This window comes from Letharia columbiana (genome assembly GCF_014066305.1).
Source record: "Letharia columbiana isolate WasteWater2 chromosome Unknown Sc0000053_s0, whole genome shotgun sequence".
Lineage (NCBI taxonomy): Eukaryota > Fungi > Ascomycota > Lecanoromycetes > Lecanorales > Parmeliaceae > Letharia > Letharia columbiana.
The window spans coordinates 147,978-171,713 of NW_023501097.1; the positions used below are offsets into that span (position 1 = coordinate 147,978).

At 49.4% G+C, this 23,736-nt stretch overlaps 10 protein-coding genes across 10 annotated transcripts; 5 read left to right on the forward strand and 5 right to left on the reverse strand.

The window, feature by feature from the left end:
- Positions 1–101: 101 nt before the first annotated feature.
- On the forward strand, positions 102–3,809 carry HO173_010874 (uncharacterized protein; the record flags this gene model as incomplete). The annotated part of the gene is made up of 1 exon (XM_037312759.1): positions 102–3,809. The coding sequence occupies one exon, from the start codon at positions 102–104 to the stop codon at positions 3,807–3,809; it is 3,708 nt and encodes a 1,235-aa protein (XP_037160399.1).
- A 489-nt stretch (positions 3,810–4,298) lies between these two features.
- Positions 4,299–5,000, reverse strand: HO173_010875 (uncharacterized protein; the record flags this gene model as incomplete). The annotated part of the gene is made up of 1 exon (XM_037312760.1): positions 4,299–5,000. The coding sequence occupies one exon, from the start codon at positions 4,998–5,000 to the stop codon at positions 4,299–4,301; it is 702 nt and encodes a 233-aa protein (XP_037160400.1).
- A 157-nt stretch (positions 5,001–5,157) lies between these two features.
- Positions 5,158–6,446, forward strand: HO173_010876 (uncharacterized protein; the record flags this gene model as incomplete). The annotated part of the gene is made up of 2 exons (XM_037312761.1): positions 5,158–5,334; positions 5,382–6,446. The coding sequence occupies 2 exons, from the start codon at positions 5,158–5,160 to the stop codon at positions 6,444–6,446; spliced, it is 1,242 nt and encodes a 413-aa protein (XP_037160401.1).
- A 216-nt stretch (positions 6,447–6,662) lies between these two features.
- On the forward strand, positions 6,663–7,196 carry HO173_010877 (uncharacterized protein; the record flags this gene model as incomplete). Its single annotated transcript, XM_037312762.1, has 2 exons — positions 6,663–6,665; positions 6,726–7,196. The coding sequence occupies 2 exons, from the start codon at positions 6,663–6,665 to the stop codon at positions 7,194–7,196; spliced, it is 474 nt and encodes a 157-aa protein (XP_037160402.1).
- Positions 7,197–7,652: 456 nt separating this feature from the next.
- HO173_010878 (uncharacterized protein) lies at positions 7,653–8,697 on the reverse strand (the record flags this gene model as incomplete). Its single annotated transcript, XM_037312763.1, has 3 exons — positions 7,653–7,807; positions 7,864–7,947; positions 8,013–8,697. The coding sequence occupies 3 exons, from the start codon at positions 8,695–8,697 to the stop codon at positions 7,653–7,655; spliced, it is 924 nt and encodes a 307-aa protein (XP_037160403.1).
- Positions 8,698–9,667: 970 nt separating this feature from the next.
- Positions 9,668–11,347, reverse strand: HO173_010879 (uncharacterized protein; the record flags this gene model as incomplete). Its single annotated transcript, XM_037312764.1, has 2 exons — positions 9,668–10,799; positions 11,085–11,347. The coding sequence occupies 2 exons, from the start codon at positions 11,345–11,347 to the stop codon at positions 9,668–9,670; spliced, it is 1,395 nt and encodes a 464-aa protein (XP_037160404.1).
- Positions 11,348–12,100: 753 nt separating this feature from the next.
- Positions 12,101–16,084, forward strand: HO173_010880 (uncharacterized protein; the record flags this gene model as incomplete). The annotated part of the gene is made up of 1 exon (XM_037312765.1): positions 12,101–16,084. The coding sequence occupies one exon, from the start codon at positions 12,101–12,103 to the stop codon at positions 16,082–16,084; it is 3,984 nt and encodes a 1,327-aa protein (XP_037160405.1).
- Positions 16,085–16,478: 394 nt separating this feature from the next.
- HO173_010881 (uncharacterized protein) lies at positions 16,479–17,304 on the reverse strand (the record flags this gene model as incomplete). The annotated part of the gene is made up of 2 exons (XM_037312766.1): positions 16,479–17,158; positions 17,235–17,304. 2 exons carry the CDS (start codon positions 17,302–17,304, stop codon positions 16,479–16,481), a joined length of 750 nt encoding a protein of 249 aa, XP_037160406.1.
- Positions 17,305–17,611: 307 nt separating this feature from the next.
- HO173_010882 (uncharacterized protein) lies at positions 17,612–19,367 on the reverse strand (the record flags this gene model as incomplete). Its single annotated transcript, XM_037312767.1, has 3 exons — positions 17,612–17,724; positions 17,778–19,132; positions 19,189–19,367. 3 exons carry the CDS (start codon positions 19,365–19,367, stop codon positions 17,612–17,614), a joined length of 1,647 nt encoding a protein of 548 aa, XP_037160407.1.
- Positions 19,368–19,736: 369 nt separating this feature from the next.
- HO173_010883 (uncharacterized protein) lies at positions 19,737–23,477 on the forward strand (the record flags this gene model as incomplete). The annotated part of the gene is made up of 5 exons (XM_037312768.1): positions 19,737–19,970; positions 20,040–20,108; positions 20,261–20,435; positions 20,490–23,277; positions 23,339–23,477. 5 exons carry the CDS (start codon positions 19,737–19,739, stop codon positions 23,475–23,477), a joined length of 3,405 nt encoding a protein of 1,134 aa, XP_037160408.1.
- Positions 23,478–23,736: the final 259 nt, after the last annotated feature.

A 23,736-nucleotide genomic window follows, 5' to 3' on the forward strand; every position in this document is an offset into this window, starting at 1 on the left:
TCAATCAATCAGATTTAACAAGCATACAGTACTCATAACTTAATAGTGAATTTCTCCCTCTCGATTCTTCAAAGCGGACGGTCGTTGGAAACTCTGTAGTCATGGACGACCTTGCCTCTCTGGAACTGCTCTCGTTGGTATCGAAAGTGACATCCGAGCTCCAGAATCATTTAGGCATCAACGACAAGACTTTAGCTGAATTTGTGATCGCACAGCATTCACAATGTCAATCATTGCCCAAATTCAAAGCCAAGATGGAGGAGATGGGAGCAGACTTTCCTCCGAGTCTGATCGAGAGTGTAGATCGGCTCATACTCACCATGCATCCCAAACACAAGGGGAAAGCAATTGGACATTCTACGGGAATACGGGTCAACGGAGACGGTCAGAATGTTGATGACATGGAGAAGAAGACTAGAATATTTAAAGGATTAGCTGTGCCGGATAGAGAACAGCAGTGGGAGGATGAGTCGGAAGCCAAGGATGGACCACTGACTGGCGCCCTCGATGATACCTTCGCGATGCTTGAAGGCCTGGCTGGGAAAGGCACAAAGCTGTCAAATGGTGCAGACAATAGCAATAGGAAAAGAAACCGGAGTCCAGATGACATCGACGGCGACCGGAGCAGAAGGGAAAGGGACAGATTTTGGTCTCGATCAAGGTCTTATAGCCGAGAAAAGCATAGCAGACATCGAAGGAATAGTGGCCACAACTACGACAAGGAATACTCCGCTCATGCGAACGAAAATCGCACTAACGACAATGAGTATCGCACCGGTCGAGGAGGTCGTAAAAAGGGACACAGATATGATGAAGACGACTTCTTCAAGCGTCCACCCACTCCCGAGATCGATGATGCACCTAAAATCTTCAAGGTATACAACGGTACAGTCAGCGGTATCAAGCCTTTTGGAGCATTCGTGAGCTTGCAGGGCGTGAAAGGGAAAGCTGATGGATTGGTGCATGTCTCTGCAATGCAGGAAGGAGCCCGAGTGAACGACCCTTCAGATCTTGTTTCTCAAGGTCAGTCTGTTAAGGTGAAGGTCGTGAGTATCGAGCCTGGACCTAAAGGGTCTCGAATCGGACTATCAATGAAAGAAGTAGATCAAGTCACAGGTCGCGATCTAGTACCTCAGAAGAGACTAGCATCAGGTGCAAACATGGAAAGGCTCGATGGTAAGGGCCCTGAAACCAACGGCAACGACAGATATGGTAGTCTCTCTTCAGATGTACCTGTTATAGAAGGTGAAATGAATGGGAAGCGCATGCGACAAAAGAAAAGAATGACGTCTCCTGAAAGGTGGGAGATCAAACAATTGATTGCATCAGGCGCCATCTCTGCATTGGACTACCCAGACATCGATGAAGAGTATAATGCAACGTTAGCTGGGGAAGGCGATTTTGAGGAGGAGGAAGACGTGGATATTGAAGTCCGAGAAGAAGAACCTCCATTCCTTGCTGGGCAGACAAAGCAATCTTTAGAGCTTTCCCCTATAAGAGTTGTCAAAGCACCAGATGGATCGATGAATCGCGCTGCCATGGCCGGTACATCCCTAGCAAAGGAGCGCCGTGATCTACGACAGCAAGAAGCACAGGACAAAGCTGCTGAGCAAGCCTCACAAGTTGACCTGAACGCGCAGTGGCAAGATCCAATGATGGCCCCCGACCAGCGCAAATTCTCCAGCGACCTCCGAAACCCGCAAGCACACAAGGCCCCTGATACTTTGCCGGAGTGGAAGCGGGTGACCCAAAGCAAAGACCAGTCACTTGGGAAAAGAAGCTCTATGTCAATCAAGCAGCAAAGGGAAAGCTTGCCAGTATATAAATTTCGCAAGCAGCTCCTCGATGCTGTCAACGAAAATCAACTCATGATTGTAGTGGGCGACACTGGATCTGGTAAAACTACCCAGTTGACACAGTATCTTGCAGAGGGTGGTTTCGCCAATTATGGTATGATCGGGTGTACTCAGCCTCGCCGAGTCGCTGCAATGTCTGTTGCGAAGCGTGTAGCTGAAGAGGTTGGCTGCAAGTTGGGTCAAGAAGTTGGGTACACCATTCGTTTCGAAGACTGCACCAGTCCAGAAACCAAAATTAAATATATGACCGACGGCATGCTTCAAAGAGAGGTGCTCGTGGATCCTAACCTCAGAAAATACTCAGTCATTATGCTTGATGAAGCCCATGAGCGAACCATTTCGACGGACGTTCTCTTCGGATTGCTGAAGAAAACGTTGAAGAGACGCCCTGACCTAAAAGTGATTGTTACATCCGCCACGCTCGATGCCGACAAGTTTTCTGAATACTTCAACAAGTGTCCGATCTTCACAATTCCAGGTCGTACGTATCCCGTGGAAGTGATGTACTCGAGAGAACCGGAGTCAGACTATCTTGACGCTGCCCTTGTCACGGTCATGCAAATCCATTTGACAGAGCCTCCAGGCGATATACTACTTTTTTTGACGGGGCAAGAGGAAATAGATACAAGTTGCGAAATTCTATTCGAGAGAATGAAAGCTCTTGGTCCAAGCGTGCCCGAGCTACTCATTCTCCCTGTTTACTCCGCTCTACCTAGCGAGATGCAGAGTAAGATTTTCGAACCTGCACCACCTGGCAGCAGAAAAGTGGTCATTGCGACCAATATTGCTGAGACTTCAATCACGATTGATGGCGTTTATTACGTTATTGATCCTGGATTTGTCAAGCAGAACGCTTACGATCCTAAGCTTGGAATGGATTCGCTTGTTGTAACACCTATCTCCCAGGCACAAGCTAAACAGCGAGCTGGTCGTGCTGGGCGTACAGGTCCAGGGAAGGCATTCAGACTATACACAGAGGCAGCTTTTCAGTCGGAGATGCTTCCGACTTCTATACCCGAAATCCAACGCCAGAACCTGTCACACACCATCCTTATGCTGAAAGCCATGGGCATCAACGACTTACTCCACTTCGACTTCATGGATCCTCCTCCTACCAACACTATGCTAACAGCCCTCGAAGAGCTCTATGCCCTCTCAGCTCTTGATGACGAAGGTCTCTTGACGCGCCTTGGCCGTAAGATGGCAGATTTTCCTATGGAGCCAGCTCTTGCAAAGACACTGATTTTTTCGACTGATCTTGGATGCTCAGATGAGATTCTGAGTATCGTTGCTATGCTCTCGGTCCAGACCGTCTTCTACCGCCCAAAGGAGAAGCAACAGCAAGCAGATCAAAAAAAGCAAAGGTTTCATGATGCTCATGGAGACCACCTCACCCTACTGAACGTCTACAATGGTTGGAAAGGAAGTAAATTTTCGAATCCATGGTGTTTCGAAAATTTCATCCAGGCTCGCTCCATGCGACGTGCCCAAGACGTGCGTCAGCAACTCGTGAGCATCATGGAACGATATAAGCACCAAATTGTTTCATGTGGAAGGAACACGATGAAGGTGCGGCAAGCTTTGTGCTCCGGATTCTTCAGAAACGCCGCAAGGAAAGACCCACAGGAAGGCTACAAGACGCTCACCGAAGGCACCGTCGTCTATCTACATCCTTCTTCTGCCATGTTTGGGAAACCATCAGAACATGTTATATTCGATACCCTGGTCTTGACGACGAAAGAATATATGCAATTTACTACTGCGATTGAACCAAAATGGCTTGTGGAGGCAGCGCCTACGTTCTTCAAGGTGGCCGCTACAGATCGGCTGTCAAAAAGAAAGAAGGCGGAAAGGATACAGCCGTTGCACAATAGATTTGCTGGCGAGGATGATTGGCGATTGTCGGCGCAGAAGAGGCAAGGACGTGGTGGTGGAGGTGGTACTTGGGGTTAGTTGGCGCGCTTTGGATATCAGGCAACTCATAACTTGCGAGCTGGGTAGTGAAACATCTAAGTCGTTCACTCCGTGCTTTCATGCCAGTAGCTACTGTTCTATTTGCACTTTGTCCACGAGATGCCTTCCAGATTTTAGAAGTTGTCGTAGCTACACTCAGCGACGAAAACAAAGCCACAAATTTATCTCTTAGGTCTCAGGTATTTTCGACTTCCAGCTCGAGACTTATGAGCTTGTTGTCAAACTTTTGGGGTCTCAATTTTGTGGGTCTGTGGTCATTGACGTCTAACACTGACAATGGTGGCCAATTCTTTTGGACTCAAGCAATTAGCCGTGCAGCCTATTACAACGGGTACGATTGGAAGTATACCCTTTGAGGGCGTTGAGATCCACCAGCTCAAAGCAGGCTGTGTTGACATGGGACGGCCCAGGGATTGCTCTGGAAGTAAAGCTCTGCTCCGGACATGCATGCAAGTGCTTCAATCCGTATCATCCACCACCGAGATACTTTTCCACGTCGTCATTTCTGTAAAACATCTCCCGCAGCCTTTCCCGCTTTCTCCTATCCTCCATATCCATCTTCCGAACTTGCTTCGCATCCATTCTCTCTACCTTCGCGCCTGGGGGCTTTTTGTTTCCCTTTGTCTTCGCGCCTAGTCCCACAGTATCGTTCTTTACTTTGGCTTTGATGGGCGCCCTTACGCCTTTACCTGTTGCGCCCAATCCTTGTCTGCTGTCCGGATCCCAGCCATAGGATGAGAGGTACTTGAGCCCTTGTCGACTACGATCCAAATGTGACGGTGGATGCGAATGAGTCAAGCAGACCATGTGAGCTATAGTGGACTCGTGATTCGTGGACACTGTGGATGTCGGGTCTCCTATGGCATCTATTGGGAGATTGCAGATCTCACAGAAAGGTCCTTTCAGGTCAGGTTGCAGTTGTGTAGCACTTCTCCCGGGTTTAAAGACCTCGGTGGAAGTGGAATCATGGTCCTCGGTGGACGCACCATTTTTGAAGACAATATTTAGATACCGGTCTCCAGGAGAGATAGAGGGGGTGGTTCGACGTGCCAGTTGTATAGCCTGCGTGGGAGCTGCTGCTGCGGCCACGAAATCAATTCTCCTCCTCTTAACTCCAGCGCCGAAGGTTCTTTGCTGCTCCCATGGGCTGCAGTCCTCTTTGTCCGACATACTGATAGTGACTTCCAATTGTAGGAAATTTAATGTTCGAGGAGCTTGGGACGACGCTTGTACAGTAGATCGGTTCTAATTAAAATACCACGATTACGGTATTGTTACCCTTTCATGCCGTTGAACAATTATACTGCCGCAGCATTTGGCATTGACGATGCCTATCCATATACTTGCAAGTGCAGTATTTGGAGGAGAATCATTATTGCCATTCGTGATCCCTATCCTGAAGACTTTATCCTTGCTGTTCTCAATATGGCTCCTGAAGATTTACTTCGGGGGAGCCAGCAACACCTCGGAGCGCTTGATGCACTCTAAAGTGATCATGATTACGGTAGTTGAGGTTTATTCTCCCTTATGAGTGTAGCTGATTATGAGTAGGGTGGCACATCCGGCATTGGTGCAGCCGTAGTTCAGCATCTTGCGACTCGCGGCGCCCAGATAATTCTTCTCACCCATCATATGCCCTCGGACCCTTTTCTTGTGGACTACATTGATGATCTGCGCGCCTCAACCAACAACGAGTTGATCTACGCAGAGCAAGTGGATCTTTCGTCATTGCACTCAATACGAGTCTTTGCGACTAAATGGGTTGACAACGCTCCTCCCAGGAGACTTGACATGATCATATTAAGCGCAGACAGTCTGATACCTAGATTCGGAATCACTTCGAAGACAAAAGATGCATTGGATCCTGTTTGGGGGATCAATTATCTTGCAAACTTCCATCTTCTGAGCATACTGAGTCCAGCGATTAGAGCGCAGCCCCCTGATAGAGATTTTAGGATAGTCTTTGCAACATGTTCCAGCTATGTTGGGGGCGATCTGAAGCCTTTGAAAGACACAAGGGACCCTCTGCCGCCAGGAAGAAAGTACGAGACCAGTAAGCTGGCATGCATGATCTTTGCTCAGGCTTTTCAAAAACATCTGGATGCATATCAACGGCCGGACAAACAGCCTAATAATGCTCGAGTCATCGTCGTTGACCCTGGCTTTACTCGGACACCTGGCATGCGGCGTTGGCTGACGATGGGCTCACTGTGGGGGTTGTTGTTTTACTTAGTCACGTGGCCTTTCTGGTGGCTTGTGCTCAAATCCCCTGTGCAAGGTGCTCAGGGTTTCCTCAGAGCTGCGATGGAGGCGGAACTGGGGAGAGGGTCGGCTGGGAGGTTGTTGAAAGAATGTAAAGAAGTGGACTATTTGAGGAAAGAGATCAGGGACGAGAATGCTCAAAAGGGATTATGGACGTTCAGCGAAAAGCAGGTTGAGGCGCTGGAGAAAGACGGTGCCATAAAGAGAGCGTTGGCAAAGAAGGAGAATGAGGAAATGGAGAAGGCAAAAGCTACCGCGCCAGGCCAAAACGGGAAAGGGGTGGCAGCAGAGAAGGAGAAACCAGCGAATGCATCGAAAGCGCCTGGATCTCGAAGAAGTCGAAAAGCTGGTTGATACAATTTTCGTATTTTGATACCCCTGCATAATCTTATGACGTTTCTAAATAGCAGCCTTTGTGGCGTGTATTGGAGCGGCGCGCGTAGCCTGCCGCGTACACTTTTCGAGAATCGACTATTACTTTAGATCCATCAAGACACATCCTCACAAACACGTATAACGACTCTTCGCCGACTCTTTGCAACAGCAATCTCGATTGACAGACCTTCCATTATGGTAAGTTCAACCCTTCCCCAGTCGCTCCTCCTACTCTTCCCACTAACTCTTCATCCCTAGTCCCTCCGTATAGCACCCCCCTTCAACCACGCTACTTCAACCAACAATACCAGCTCTACCACTGGAGGCGCGCCCTCCGCTCCTGGCATTCATGACACCCTCCGCTCTTCTCTCACACCCACACCCACCGCCTCCTCGACAAATACCTCCCAACCTCAACCCAGTACCTCCACACATCCACTAGAATCCCGCCTCGCAGCCTGGCAATCAACACAAGATTCGCTCAAGATGAACATGCTCCGCCGCAACTTCGGCATCGCGGAACCCGTGCGACGAGGAATGGAGCTGAAGATCTGCAGAGAGGGGGAGTGGAGGCCAGCCTGTTTGGGGGGAAGCGCTGGGGTCGGAGGAGATGTTCTCGCGGGGAGGGATGCGGAGCTGACATGGGAGGATGTCTACAAGGGCGATGAGACTAGGGAAGGGGCGGATTTCCATTCGGAGATGGAGGCGAAGTTGAAAATGGATTGGTGAGCAGGTTGTGAGAATACATCTCATGTTACCTCCAAACAGGACTAGGCGTTCGGCAACTACTGGATCGAATACCTAGGCGACTCCCCTTGCACAATGGCGCGAGCCGCTTTTTCCCGTGATCATGCTACTGGAAGCAAATACTATTTCACAGAGACTACTTTACCCAGAATTCAAAGTCGCTAGATGTGCTGCCCCAAAAGCTCCAAAGAACAAGCAAGCTCTTTGGCAAGAAACCCCAAGTACAATTACATCGTAAGGAACCATGACTGTCCTAGATAGCGAAAACCGTCCAATCCGCCGTTTGAGGGCCTTGTGCTACATATCCATGAACGCCAGAAAATGCTTCAGATGGTGAGACCGTACTCAACGCCGCCGTGATTCATCCACGCGTCGCCATGCTACAAGCCTCAAGCTTAACGTTACAATTATAGATTCATGTAGAAAGGAACATGCCGGTCATTGAATGATGCACCGACATCCTGGACTTCTCTCATTGCCATCCCGGTCTCTTCCCCCTGACTTCATCTTGGCGTCTTCTTCGTCCACGATCTCTTGTGGTTTGATGGTCATGTGGATGATGTGGGGTGTGAGACCATTGGTGAAACCAGAATCTTCAACGCTTATCAGTACTATAAAAAGCTCAAAGATCCAGAGAAGTGTATCCCACCAGATAATCGCGACTTGTCATTGAGCATCTTGCCCATGGATATCAGGCGTATGGACTCGGGACTGGATGGCTTGGCCTCCCATTCTGAAAGCCAGAGTCAGCGAACAACCTTGTAGAGCTTCACATCATCAACAGAGTTTTATCCTTACCTTCCCGCCAGTCTCTCAGTATGAGTTCCTTCAGCTTATATAGGCTTATGTTGATCGGATTGTTGCCCTCAACCGTCACATTGCGCTTTCGCAGGTATTTTTCGTCAAGCTTGTATGGATGCCTTGCTCCAGTACTACTCAAAAGCAAGGTAATGAATAAGACTGGACCTTCTATCTCAGATTCTTTGGGAACAGGCGTTGGCTTATCCGTTGCAGGACCAATTGCTGGCGCTGTCTTCTCTCTCGTAAGAGGAGGCGGTAACGTTGTATCTGGAGTGTGTGGTTTGTTTGCATCAACAGTTTTCAAGGGCTCACGGACTTGAGGATCGAAATTCAATGGGGAAGGTGAGGATTGTGTGCCCGTTTGTCCGTTCTCCTTGGAGTACTCAATCGGATCTGTGGTTATGGCAGGAGCTGGTGCGGACATATTCCCTGAATCCACGCTCGTGACGCCTTGCTGACCGTCATCACTTGTTTCTGTTGATATTGGAAAGGGCCCAAACAAAGACTTCGTGGAAATGTCCTCTGCTGTTTGCCGGTCCACCCGGGCTCCTTCTATAGATTCCGAAGAAGGCAAAGGGGATTGAAGAGGCTGGGGCTCATGAAGAGGTATGCTTGGAATCTCTGAGGCTCCAGTTGAACCTTCATTTCCCGCAGCTCCTGAGAGGCCATCTACCGGAGCCATTGTGAGCACCAGTAGGAGCGGATCGGCGGCAGTCCGGACGCGAAATGGCGGGATACGCTGCCGAAGATTCGCAGATGGAAAGCGATTGGGATGGGAGACAATTGCTTGAATACGTAATGCCGTGGAAGATGAGGTGGATTGTACAGTAAAGGTGGCGGATGGTTTCTCGGAAAGTCAACGTCAGGGCGGTTGGCACGGATGTGGTCCGAGCAATAATACTCTACGTCTGAAAGAGTGTAGATTCTTATACAGTAGTCCCCCCGAGATACTCTAATAAGACACTTCAGATGGATACTTGCTGACCTTGTGCCCTACTTGCACACACTGAACACACTCTTGATTAGCCTTCTTTGGTCGATCACCCGTGCGGATGGCGAGGTAGGCTCGTAAGGTAATAGGTGTTGCCAAGCATCAACTACTGTCTGGGAGTCTGGGGTGCTCAACAAAAAAAAAGAGAAAAAGCATCTACGATTATGTGAGTAGCTGTGAAAATCTTGCAAAGGCGCTTGAAAGGATGGGAAAGAGAGGAATTATTTACTGGGATACCTATGGGAAAGTTGTTCGTTGACGTGTAGGTATCCTTAAATTACCGTCGCAAACAAGGAAAGCCGCCAAAACGTTTGAGCGTTTGAGACCCCTCGGACCCGCCCTCGCCGCCCTTATTGAAGAGGCTCAGATCATATCTACCCGGAGCTTGGGGCTAAGGTACTTTACACACATGCGTCGAGCCCATGTACTTTACGAGTACTCGTACTCGTACTCTACCAATCTACACATTGGCATCCTATATTAGATATGTGATCTCCTCCCTCACTCTTCCAGGATTACGATATGCTCGATTTGCTTGTCTCGCACGCGTGGTTTTTGGACAAAATTCAACGAGAAAAGCCATGACTACCGCATCTAGTGCATCATCCATATGATGTCAGGGGCATGAATATTCGTGCTGCCAATTGCCATGTATTGATGCTTATTTAAGCCAGCCATCGTAGATAATTGAATTTTCCGCCTGTACACCCCGATCCTCCTGCTTCACTCCCAGTAGCCGGACCTTTCCAATGCTATCTCCGTGACCCTGATCAGCATTCACTCGATAATCGTCGAGAAATTGATGCAAGCCATCAATCACAGTACGCTTGTCCTCAACGAGTAGAACAATAGCGTCGTACCCTCCAGCGCCAGGCACTACACCGCCCACGACTCCAGGCAAACGACAGCAGGCATCTATCAGCTTCGTTTGCACCTCGGGCTCAATTGGCACGCCAGACTTCGTTGACATCTCACGGATCGAAGATCGTATTGTCAATATCACTGTGCGTAGGCCCTCGTAATCTTCAGCCTGGCCTGCGGGTTTAGATGCCAAGTTATGAAACTCTAAAGCAAGGTCCTCGTTTCCTTTCTGCAGAGTTTGCCATAGGAGTACTGATTCCTCGGGCTTTGCCTTCCTCCATGAGAGAACATTCTTGACCATTCCAACTGTCTCTGAGCCGCAGTCGACGTCACACATGACCAGCCTTAACCCTTTTGGCACAGTGGCAGCAGATTTCTTGTCTATAACTGTGTCCCATTTTTTAGACGAATCCGTATCTTCGACTATTGACTGTAAGCGAGTGGAAAAGCCTTTGCTTCCCACATCTCCCAGTCCTTCTAGGATTGAGGGCGAAAACCTTTTGTAAGTACATGATCCGCAGGCCGCGGCTGCTACGTCAAAGCCCGATCCGATCTTGCCTTGTGCAGCACAGTGTGCTGCTTGAGCGAGGTTGTGAAGTCGCAATTTCTCCAGCATCGAGCTCGCATCAGCTACCTCTAGCGGAGCATAATGCGCGACCACAGCGGTTATGAAGGCAGTAACAAGTGCAGCGGATGATCCGAGCCCAGTTTTGTGCGCTTGGTGGAGAGGTATATTGAAGTCAAGAAATCGATCTACTGTAGATGGGATATCGTTGCCAGAAGATCCGGAGTGAGAGTAGTAGTCTCTATCAGCTAGGATCGTAATTGATGCCGGCCCAATTCTAGTAGAGTCGACAGCCGATACGTACGTTAGTGCGTAGGCAAGAGCTGTTTCGACGAATCGATTTCGAGATTGTGAGGATGTGGAATGACTATCCCGGTCACGTAATATCAGTGTTTTTGATAAGGTGCATCAGCCGCTCGACATGGAAAGACAATCAAAAAATTCTATCATGGATGCTTGTTCTAATGGGGCATTTGAATGAAGTGTTAGAAGGCCAATTCTTGCGGTGTGACGAGGAACGTAGATTCCCTGACATTTGCGTCGACAGAAAGGATGGGAGATACGGATGGAAAATCGAAGTTTGCAGAAATCAATCAAAGCATATGGGTCGCTTGCATGATTGACCTAGGTTTTAAGACACTTGCTGGCTCACCCTTTCAGTTGGGTCACCTCAATGCCACCATTCTCTTCAGTCTCGCGGTAGCCATACCGCCATTCTGCATCCCGGAACTGGGGGGACTTGACAATGATCTCGGAAAGGGTGAGGCCAGGAGATGTCTGCAAAGTCTGCACATGAACATGTATGCGAGCGTCCAGTCCAAAAACAAAGCCCGTATAGTCTCTGTCCAAGACGAGATAGCCGCCAGCCAGTAGTACCTTGCCAGGCGCTGAAAAAGCAACGCTTGGTCGCTCCATTGTATACTCGCCCTGACACAGCCGAAAAGTAAACAGCTTTTCTTCTGCGAGGCACAAGGCGAACTCGAATACGTGGAGCGGAAAAGTCCGAAAACCGACACTAACCGCGGTCCTCCCGTGCAAATTCGAAAATTATTCGGAACTTTTTCGTATGACTTCGTCAAGACAGCTCTGGATTCACGCTCTGAATTTGAGTGTAATAGCAATAATGATGACACTTGATCTTCAGACCGCTCTTTAGCTCCGTGTCCACTTCGTAAGCTACTCCGCCTTTGCCTACACGCTCCTCTCACATTGACCAACCAATATCAGGCACTCGTTCGCTCTTCAGGCACCCTTCCATCCGCTTCCATTCTTCGTTTCACACGCAAACCCAATACCTAATCTCTTCCATTTCGTTCTTGGGAGCAACTCACTCGTGGAGATCCAATATCATCGCCACCGTCAATACACAATCAAGTCTGCTAATCTCGACTACGACGACGCCAACACGGGGACAACCTTGCTGCATGTCCTCGAGACTCAATTCAACCCAGAACCGTACAGCGCGTTCTTTGACGGCTGCAACGTCGTCAATGAACCTACATTCGAAGCCATCTCCTTTTTTGTGAGTGGCTCGGTTATATAGACCGTTGTGCCGTTGCTCACTTCAATTGCTTCCTATGACGTCTCTTGTCTCCTACGACACTGACTCTAATTTCTTCCCTTAGACAATAATCTCCCGCCAAACGGGGATCAATCAGACTTTGCCAAATGGTTCTCAAACCCTTTTCCCATATCGGGCGCCAAAGCTATAGCAAGGTTTTCAGCCACGGGTACGTCCAGTCTGTAGTTGCAGCAGGACAAACCTCACAAGTTTCTACGAATACTCCCCTTGGTCCATTCGGAAAACATAGTTCCAATCGACACGGCAGACCTCAGACAGCACAGCTTCATTCTTCTTTCCACAATGCCTCTAGTTCATTCGACGCTTCCGGTAGAGCAGCCCACGGTAGCGCGGATGCCGTTGAAGACTACAATGAAGCTTTGGTGCCATATTTTGAAGCATGGCAGCAAGCACAAGCAAAAGGGAAAAAATGGAAGCAGTATCAATTCGCAAAGAGAATAGGGTGGGAAGAACACTCGGTTCTACCGGATGAAAATGGAAATGAAGTGGTGGATCATGGGCCTCGTTCAGATGTTCTGCTCAATCGTGGAGAACTGGACCGTGCCGTTACCACAAGCGCTGTGGACGACATCAAGCAATCCCAGGACCAAGCAGCAGAAGCTGAGGCTGTTGCTAAAGTGAATGAGGCTATCGCAAACGAGATCATCCAGATCCAGCAGTCTGCTGCGTCTAGAGATCAGCCACAGACATTCGCGGTCTCGGCTTCTCGAAAAGAAGATCTCAGGCAATTCTCTGTGGATAACGGACAGTCTACCAGTCCGTCTTCTTTGTCACCTGTGGTCACCGCGGACGATACTGCCCGCTCCACCCCAGTCAGCGATGTCACAGCAGTCAGTTCTGTGCACGATACCGATTCCCAAATCCTCTCAGAACGGATTTGCAAGCTTCACGAAACAGAATCTTACAGCCATATTCCTCCCATCTTTGAGTCGATGCTGGCTCATGGCCTACGTCCGAGTGTCGAGGCTTACAATGCTCTTCTTGCTTCTGCTATACATCTTCCTATAGCCAAGCACCAGGTCGTTTCAAAGGCCCTCGATGTGTACTCCGACATGCGACAGCGTATGGTGGCACCGGACACGGCTTTCTATACCACGCTTATTCAGACTCTCTCGCGCCGTGCTCTGGATGTGTTTGCCATGAAAAATGCTCTGGAAGAGAAGCGACTTCGTTTCAACGGGAATGCTGGAGAAAGAAATTTTATGTTCGCCTCCAACGAAGCGGAATACAACATCTTGGCTGAGGACGATGCCTTACGCAATGCAGTCAGAATCTTCAAGACTTCGACCTCCTCGCCCAAAACTTGTCTCTACTCGGCTGAGACATACCGCCTTCTAATAACAGCTTGTGCTTTCAACGGTCACGTCGAGGACATGATTAATGCCTATAGCCATATGGAGTCATACAAGGTTGAGCCAATTGCATCGACCTTTCCACCAATGATCGAAGCTTTCGCAAAATCCGGTGATCTTGGCAACGCCGTCGAATGTTACAACGAATACAAGTCCTTAGCCATTGCGAATGATGCCGGTCAGTCTGCTATCATCGGCCGCAAAGATAACGATGTGTATGCGGCCGTTGTCAAGGCGTATGCCATGTGTGGCAGAGCTGATGGAGGCCACCGCTTTCTAAAAAGAGTTGTTGACTCTTTTGTTGGTGTGACGGAGTATCGCAAGGAACGTCTTGAAGCGGTCCAAGACACGGTGGTTCTGAATGCGCTTGTAGAAGAGTTCTTAAGTGCCGGTAACTTTTCTGGAGCTCTAAGGGTCGCAGAAGAGCGTAGCCTGACGCCATCTGTGAGAAGCGAGGCTATGTCCCGAATATGCACGACGGCTGCAGATCATGGCGACGTCAATATTGCGACCCAAGCCTATCAGTACCTATCATCGACGCCCGAAGAGACACCAAGAGCAGCCTTGTCAATGCTTGCTCTGCATATTCGTCAAGGCAATCTCGACATTGCCGGCGATTACTGGGCTCTTCTGATTGCGTCTTCGACGTTCGACACTTCATTTGTAGAACCTACGACTCTGTACGCTACTGCTCTCATTCGAAAAGGCCTCGTCGATGAAGGATTAATGCAGGTTCGTGAAGGCTTCGGGCGCATTCGCGCTTCTGCTGGAGTCGCAACCTTCTCCTCGGAAGTAACAGAAGAGATAGATGAGGCTATTGAATTCATCGGTGCTTTTCTCGCGAGGAGCGGCGTTACTCCTTCAGCAAACGCGAGTATGAGCTTTTTGTGGGCAATGATCGAAAATGGCGGCCTAGTCTCTCCTGTTGCTGAGCAAATGCTCGCTGGACTCGGTCCCGAAGATATCACAAGCCTTAGCTGGCAAGACATGACTCTAGCTTTGCAGGTAGAGGCCGGATTACTTGGAAGCGGTAAAGTCTCACATGACATTGCTCACTTGGCTCGGTTTACACACCTGTTCGATATTGCCACTAGCTCTGGTGCACTCTTAGATGAGCGTACAGTCAACTTGATCGAGAAAGCGTTGGGCGCTCTGTCACACGAGCGTCCAGACCTCATCAGTAAATGGCAGAGTTATCGACAATTGCCTACAGAGCAAGCTTACCCTCAGCGCGCTTTTACACCACAACCTACACCTTCTGCCGTCTCCTCGATAGGATCATTTACAGATTCATATGACCCGTATTCCGCAGCCACCGACTATCGGGGCTCCACAATCATTGCAGAGGAATTAGAGAAACGCCGAAACAGCGCGGGTCTCAATGAAGCCCTGATGAGGTTCAGGAATATTCGTCGTGCTGGTCGCCATCCACGGTATATTGTATATTCAAAGCTCATCTCAGCCGCTGCCAAAGAAGGTCGAACCAATCTAATCCATGATATTCTTGGAATGGCACGACATGACATGCCCTTTTTGCCTCAGTACTCGGTCGTTCGACATGGATGGTCGTCCATTTTGGACGCCATGGTGGGTGCTTGCCTCACCCTTGGTAGGCGTACACTGGCGGCGCAGTTCCATCAAGAGATGCTCGAAATGGGTACTGCTCCTACCGCAAACACCTTTGGGCTGTACATCACTACATTGAAAGAATCTACCAAAACGTTCGATGAGGCCTCTGAAGCTGTCGCCATCTTTGGTCGAGCCATAACCGAGGGAGTAACACCTTCGTCCTTCCTCTACAACGCTCTCATTGGTAAGCTGGGCAAAGCCCGTCGTATCGACGACTGTCTACGCTACTTTCAGGAGATGCGTGCCGCAGGCATTCGCCCTACAAGCGTCACATACGGTACAGTTGTCAATGCGCTTTGCCGAGTCAGTGATGACCGCTTTGCGGAGGAGCTTTTCGATGAAATGGAATCTATGCCAAATTACAAGCCTCGACCAGCGCCGTACAACAGCTTAATGCAATTTTTCCTGACGACCAAGCGCGACAGCCAGAAGGTGCTTTCGTACTACGACCGCATGCAGTCAAGAAACATCCAACCTACCATGCATACCTACAAGCTGCTCATTGACACTTACGCTACTCTCGAGCCCGTCAACCTTGCTGCGGCTGAGGGTGTACTTGATACTATCCGTGCATCGGGCCAACGCCCTGAGGCAGTCCACTATGCTTCTCTCATCCACGCCAAAGGATGTGCCCTTCATGACATGGTCGATGCTCGCCGAACATTCGATGAAGTACTGGCTGGTGGCGAGATTCGTCCGCAAGCTTGCCTCTATCAAGCCTTGTTTGAGTCAATGGTAGCCAACCACTGCGTCGCGCAGACGGAAGATGTCCTTGACTCAATGTCCGCAAATCGAGTTGAGATGACCCCATACATCGCCAATACCCTCATCCACGGCTGGGCCATGGAAAACATGATTACCAAGTCTAAGGCTGTTTATGACAGCGTTGGTATGGAAAAGAGAGAGCCGAGCACTTACGAGTCTATGACCAGAGCCTTCCTTACTGCCGAAGATCGAGATGGTGCACTCGCTACTGTCCACGAGATGCTGTCAAGAGGCTATCCTTCGGCAGTATCCAGCAGGATCCTGGAATTAGTCGGACATGGCATGCGAGGGGGCAGCGTTGTCCTCTCGGAGCTAATCGCCTAAGTTACCTTTTCAATTTTCGGACTCGTTTTCTCGATTTTTGGCGTTCACTAGGATGATACCCAGGCGTTGTGCGGCAGCTTGCATTGTTTTCAGTATTCGCCGCATACATGGGGAGGAGCAGGCGCTAAACTCGAGGAATTGGAATCCGGAAGTCCCATTGCTCCTGTAACAACAGTCTGAGCTGGCGTTGGGGGAAAGTGTAACGATACAACATTTGTTGGAGGCTCTATGATGAATTTCAGTTGTGGAAGGAAGCGAAAAGTGTACGATAGGAATAGACCATCTCCACTTATAGCTAGATCTGGACAAAACCAGTATCTAGGTCATCTGCTCATAGCAAGCGATGTACAATAGACATGCTGATTAACCAATTCGGCTCCTTTATGGTGTTGTTTCATGGACTCAGCCTTTCAATCTTCCATCCATCTGCTTCTCCTCCATCTCTAACGTACTTGAACCGGTCATGCAATCTACTCTCCCTACCTTGCCAAAACTCTACCATGTCAGGCACCACTCTCAACCCGCCCCAAAATTCTGGCACAGGAATATCTTCTACGCCTTCGAACCTCCTCTCGACATCCCTCACTCTACTATTCAACACCTCTCTCCCACCACTCTCCTCGGGTAACACTTTACTCTGTTCACTAGCCCATGCACCTACCCTCGACCCTCTCGCCCTCAACCCAAAGTACGCCTGACTCTCCTCACTGCTCAACCTCACCACCGTCCCCTCAACCCTGACCTGCCTTTCCAGCTCGTGCCACCAAAAAGCCAAACTAGCTCGTGGATTCGACTGCACGTCTTGGGCTTTCCGGCTGGTGCCCCAATTGCTGTAAATGACAAAGCCGGTGGCGTCGAGTTCCTTTAGATAGACGAATCGGCTGGAGACGGAGCCTGAGGGTAGATGGGCGGTGGACAGGCAGACGGTTTCGGGTTGGTGGACGTGGGATTGTTGGGCATGGGTGAACCAGGTGTGGAATTGGGTGAAGGGGGAAGGTGAGAGTTGATGGCGCTCTAGTGTGCCCTTTGTATATTGGTCGGCTTGTGGGGAGGATTTTTCACCGGCGGGAGCAACTAAGTGGACATGTCAGTGTGTGTAGAGGAGGCAAGAGCAGAACAGAGTACGAGGAGGACGAGGGGGTTGAAATACAAATAAGCTTCGAGCTGGGCTTTGCTGCCATGCGAGTGGTTTTGAGGAGTCTGATAGGGATTATTCTCATGGAGATGCCGGCGCCTAGCACAAGGTGCTCTTAAAGACTTTGTGAAGAACAATGGCATGGAATTTATGTCATTGCATTTTTGTGGGGTCGAACCCTAATTCTAGGCCTTTCTGGATCGAAGTCTCGTGCTGTTTGTCCTTGCTCTTTTTGGAATGGGGCACGAGTCAGACGATCTTGAACACTAGTTCTAGCATTGTACAATCTATTGAGTGCAAAATATGGTATTCCGATGTAATGGCCTGCTTCCAAACGCTGGAACGATAGCTCGCTAAACGCTGCAATAAAACATCATGGGTGCTCGTATGGCTCAGGCTATGACAAACGGCTTCGCACCCTCCCCAAATATTAGATGCGGCTTCCTTGCTGCAAGATCAAGAATAGTCTGAGCGAAGACTGAGTTAGCCCATGCAAACCAGCTTCCTACTTGACGGTCAGTATCCGGAGCTCCGACGTCAAAGAAGATAGAAACGCACGAGTATAATCAGCCACTCGCCCCACATTGACACTTTCATGGATAAGACCAAGCTTGCTCGTGTCTCGGACATTATTGAGGACCTGCTTTATCTCATCGTCATCGTTACTCGTCATCGCCTGGACAAGACGACTCATAGGCCAAGCGTGTTGCAACCCAACATGCGGACCGCCAACCCCCGAGAAAGCCTTTCCGACGAGACAATAGGGGTTGCCCGCTCGGTCCAGTATCATCTTTCTGGTATTCCTGTAAACTTTGTTGTTCGCATCGACAAAGCCTAGCAAAGGTAGTGCCAACAGCGACGGCAGGTTAGCGTCATCCATGAGAATCGAAGATCCATAGCCGTCGACCTCAAATGCGAATACTTCGCCATATATCTTATTGGTCACCACACCGTGTTCCCATACGCCCTTTTCTATGGTTTCACCTTGTTCTTTCAATCTACCAGCAAGAGCGTCTTTCCCAGCGGATTTCAAAAGTTCAGCAGTCCGCTTTAGCTCGACAGCCATCATTGCGTTCGCCGGGATAAAGAAACCTAAGATCGTAGCGTCATCACTGGGCCTGAAAGCACTTCGAATAAGTCCGGTTCCCGCTCCCAGGGGATTGCCAATCCCCGAAAGACTCAACGTCTCCGTCCCCCGGTTTGTCATTCTTCGAAAGAGGTATTCGTTTTTCTCAAATTTTCCAGTTGCAGAATTGAAGGTTGGTTTGGCTTGTTCAGTCAGAACCTCGAGGATGGTATCCAAGGCAATGTACCATCTTGAATTCAAAAATGCCTTTGAGCCAGTACTGTTGTGGAATTGATTCCCCAAGGCGAGGAAATGAGCAAGCGAGTCAAGTTCATATTTGCATTCAAACACCCTGGAAGGCTCATATGCTGGATGGACAGTATCGTCTTGCCCGTTGTTGACGGCAGGCTCACCGCTGGGCGGCGGCGGCTGGAAAGCATTGCAATATGGCGATTCGATAACATACTCAGCTTGTGTGTTAATAGCACCAAGAATAAGGGTCTCCAGCCTTTTGTCTTTCTTGGCCAATGCTTGGTACTGTGCCAACTGATTCGTGGAGTCCCTGAGCCATTCAGCATTGATGTCTCCTGTTACAATAAAGCTCTGCGCTCCTTCCCATGATCCATCGCGGTAACGCTTGTGCTTCTCTGTCGAATCGACGTGCCATCTGACTGTAGTATCCAAGGTGTTCGGGAAAGCGTTTTCGAATATCCTTGCCAGGTCTTTATCCTCCATCCGGGCGCTGATCTCCTCGATGATTTCCTCTACAAGGGACGATGAAAACGTTCGACAGTGTGGCGAGGGTCGTTGATATGGTAAAGCCAATGGTCCCTTGCTCAAGGGTCGACTGTGGTACATGTTAGCCTCTTTCGAAAGACTGGATAGGCTGGGTACCTGGCGTACTGAGGGACTACAGAGTAATGTTTGTAATCTGGACAAGCTGTCTTATACCTTTCCCCATCTATGCCGAATCCCAAAGCCTCTTGGTTGCTGCCATGCTTCGTATCCTCAAGAGCTCCAACGAAGCCATTCCAAAAGAAACTACTTCCTAGCAGGGCATGAGTCAACAAGGACAGTATCATGGCTGGAAAGAACCATGTAGCAGAACCCTCCGACAGATTGCGCAGGATGCTACCACGGTTTTCCTCCCCCAGTGCCAATAGCTGTCGTCGAAGCGAATTGGCGGTCTATTAGGTTTGGAGAAAACGTGGGTACCGGCTAGAGAGAAGTGGATTTGGACGTTGTTCTCTCATGGCGGGAAGGTCGCCATGAACAGTGGTGGAGCTGTTTAGGCCAGCAGTTGTCAACGAGAGAGCTGAGTTCGTAGTAAAGGGTGCCTTTGAGTACTCTTAGTGTTGGAGGAATGAGAGTCTCGAGAGGCTCGGCGCGATGCCTGGAGAAAGATCGGCGCTAGGTAGCCGCTAGTCCGAGCGTTTGGCGTGACTGGTGACATGCCGAACCAGTCTTTCATCATTCATGAACCATTAATCGACCACGTCTACTCTACCATTCACGCTTTTCTCTTCCTCCAAAGCTCACCCTGCAACACCTCTTGCAAATCCGCAAAAGCACTGCTTGAACCTCCTTCTGTCTTACCAAACAGACTGGGGTATCTGTTGTTGTACTCTACCAGCATCGTTCTTGCCGTTTCGTTCCATACCCTTACAACCAACCTCACACGACAGGTAGGGCTTGCCTCTGTGCAAGCACTATTAAAATCATCCACCATTCACTCCCACGCTGATATCCCGAAGGCGGCCACGCTGGGTAAGAGGAAATCTTCTGACGAGCATAGCCGCCCTGACAAGAAGAAGATCATGACGGTATGTGTGCATAGCCTCCTGAAGATGCCCTTGTTTATTAATCTTATTCTTGCCAACTTCGCCGAGCTTACTGGCTCTGACCACATCCTCATTGGCTGCCACCTTGGTTTTCAATGTCAAAAGAGAGCCTGGCTAACAACTTCATCTCTCAGGCGTCCAACATAGAAATAGACGGACCCTCCGTTGGATCCGAGCAGCTCAAGAACGGCGACATTGATGAATCCTTATACAGTCGACAACTGTATGTCCTTGGTCATGAGGCTATGAAGCGTATGGGTTCCTCGCACGTCCTTATTGCTGGTCTGAGAGGGCTCGGAGTGGAGATCGGTTGGTTTCCTTGCAGTCCCCACATTGCACCCATCAGCATCTAATGACCTATAGCTAAAAACATCGCCCTCGCTGGGGTCAAATCCCTGACGTTGTTCGACCCAGAGCCAGCTGCTATCTCCGATCTCTCCTCACAGTTCTTCCTACATCTGGACGACGTTGGTAAGCCAAGAGCTGCCGTTACTGTCCCTAGGGTTGCAGAACTCAATGCATACACGCCTGTGTCTGAGCATCCTAGCAAGAGCCTCACAGAAGATCTGAGCCAGCTCCATCGTTATCAAGTAGTTGTCTTGACAGGGGTTTCGCTTAGAGATCAAGTAACGATATCTGATTACTGTCACCAGAACAGTATCTTCGTTGTCATTGCGGATGTCTTTGGGCTCTTTGGCTCAATATTCACGGATTGTGGGAAAGACTTTGCAATAGCAGACCCTACAGGGGAGAACCCGGTCAGCGGAATACTTGCCGGCATTGACTCGGACGGCTTGGTGTCGGCTTTGGATGAGACGAGACATGGTCTCGAAGATGGCGACTTTGTCACTTTTACAGAAGTACAAGGTATGGAAGCGCTCAATAACGCAGAGCCTCGCAAAATTACCGTCAAGGGCCCCTATACATTCTCCATCGGAGACGTGTCCAATCTGGGACAGTACAAGCGTGGCGGGCTCTACCAGCAAGTGAAAATGCCCAAGATCATCAGCTTCCAGCCGCTCTCGGAACAATTGAAAAAGCCTGAAATACTAATGTCCGATTTTGCTAAATTCGATCGACCCCAACAGCTACACCTGGGCTTTCAGGCCTTGCACGAGTTTGCAAGCAGAAATAGCGGGAAGTTGCCACGACCCTACTCGGACAAAGATGCTTCTGAGGTCTTCAAGTATGCTCAAGCTTTAGCTGGTGAAGGAGATGACAAGGTAGAGCTGGACGAGAAATTGTTGCGTGAACTTAGTCACCAAGCACGAGGAGATCTTGCTCCTATGGCTGCTTTCTTTGGAGGCTTAGCTGCGCAAGAAGTGCTGAAGTCTGTCTCCGGTAAATTTCATCCAATCGTACAGTGGCTCTACTTCGATTCCTTGGAGTCTCTGCCTAGTTCTGTAAAGCGATCTGAAGAGCTATGCAAGCCGTTAGACTCTCGCTACGATGGACAGATCGCTGTGTTCGGTCGGGAATTCCAGGAGAAGCTCGCAAACGTTAACGAGTTTCTCGTTGGTGCTGGTGCAATCGGCTGTGAGATGCTGAAGAATTGGGCCATGATTGGACTGGCAACAGGCCCCAAAGGCAAGATCAAGGTGGCAGACATGGACCAAATTGAGAAGAGCAATTTGAACAGACAATTTCTGTTCCGCCCAAAAGATGTCGGAAAGCTGAAGAGCGAGTGTGCTGCCGAAGCTGTTCAAGCCATGAACCCAGATCTCAAAGGGAAATTCGTTATTCTTCCGGACAGAGTCGGCGCCGAGACAGAACATATATTCAATGAAAGCTTCTGGGAAGAATTGGATGGCGTCACCAATGCTTTAGACAATGTGGACGCAAGGCAGTACGTCGATCGTCGGTGTGTCTTCTTTCGGAAGCCACTTCTTGACAGTGGAACACTCGGCACCAAAGGCAACACGCAGGTCATCTTGCCAAGTTTGACTGAATCTTATTCAAGCTCCCAGGACCCTCCCGAGCAGTCATTTCCGCAATGTACGCTGCGTAGCTTCCCAAACAAGATTGATCACACGATTGCTTGGGCAAAGGAGAAGTTCCATGAGTTTTTTGTTGGACCGCCGGAAACCGTGAACCTCTACATAACACAGCCAAATTACGTTGAAGAAACATTGAAGCAAGCTGGCAACGAGATACCGACATTGGAGAGCATTCGAGACTATCTGGTGAGAGACAAGCCCCACAATTTCGACGATTGCATCGTTTGGGCCAGACGCCAATTCGAGAGCAAATACAACAATGATATCCAACAGCTACTCTACAATTTCCCCAAGGATTGTACTACCTCAAGCGGTGCACCATTCTGGTCTGGACCGAAGCGAGCACCAGATCCATTGAGATTTGATGCCTCCAATCCTACCCACATGGGCTTCGTCGTTGCCGCCGCTCATTTGCATGCGTTCAACTATGGCATCAAGGGGGATAGTAGTATTACAGACAAGCATTATCTCAAGGTCATGGACGATATGATCATTCCCGAGTTCACTCCAAGCTCTTCGGTTAAGATCCAAGCAGATGACAACGAGCCTGACCCGAATGCCCAGCCCGCAGGATCCAACTTTGATGACAATGATACATTGGAGCAAATAATCTCGCAATTGCCACCCCCTCAAAGTCTCAAGGGCTCCAAGCTGGAGCCTGTTGAGTTTGAGAAAGATGATGATACCAATCACCACATCGACTTCATTACAGCAGCCAGTAACTTGCGAGCCCAGAATTATGCAATCGCGGAGGCGGATCGGCACAAGACCAAGTTCATTGCGGGCAAAATTATTCCTGCCATCGCCACGACTACAGCTTTAGTCACCGGCCTTGTCATCCTAGAGCTCTATAAGATCGTGGATGGCAAAGACGATATTGAACAATATAAAAATGGCTTTGTCAACCTGGCGCTTCCGTTCTTTGGGTTCAGCGAGCCCATTGCCAGTCCGAAGGGAAAGTACATGGGCAGCTCCGGCGAGGTGACGATCGACAAACTCTGGGATCGATTTGAAGTTGAGAATATCACTTTGCAACAGTTCCTGGACGACTTCAAGGAGAAAGGGTTGGATATTATGATGCTGAGCTCAGGCGTGAGTCTGTTGTATGCCAGTTTCTACCCGGCGAGCAAACTCAAAGATCGGCTTGGTCTTAAGTGAGTTTCTCTCTCTCATGTTCCTCGATCACTAGATCTAGTGCTAATACGGAACACACAGACTGAGCCAGCTTGTGGAAACGATTAGCAAGAAGCCCATTCCAGATCACCAGAAGAACGTCATCTTCGAGATGACCGTGGAGGATCAGAACGAGGAAGACGTAGAAGTTCCCTACGTCATGCTCAAGCTGCGGAAATGATAAAGCATTGTTTGCATCTGCTATAGCATAGGTACAAGGCGTTCGGCGAGCAATCGAAACAAGGATCTTAGGTCCTTACGTGCATAGATAGCCTAGCATTGGCCTTAGTTTGTCAAGTGATAGACAAGAATACTCGTACAGAATGGCGTAACTTGGCGACTGCAACTCATCTGCCTCGATAGACTCAACATGTCTTGGAAGACTGGGTAGAGTAAGCCACCATTGCTTTGCAACTGCTTTGTGATGCTCACAAGTCCAT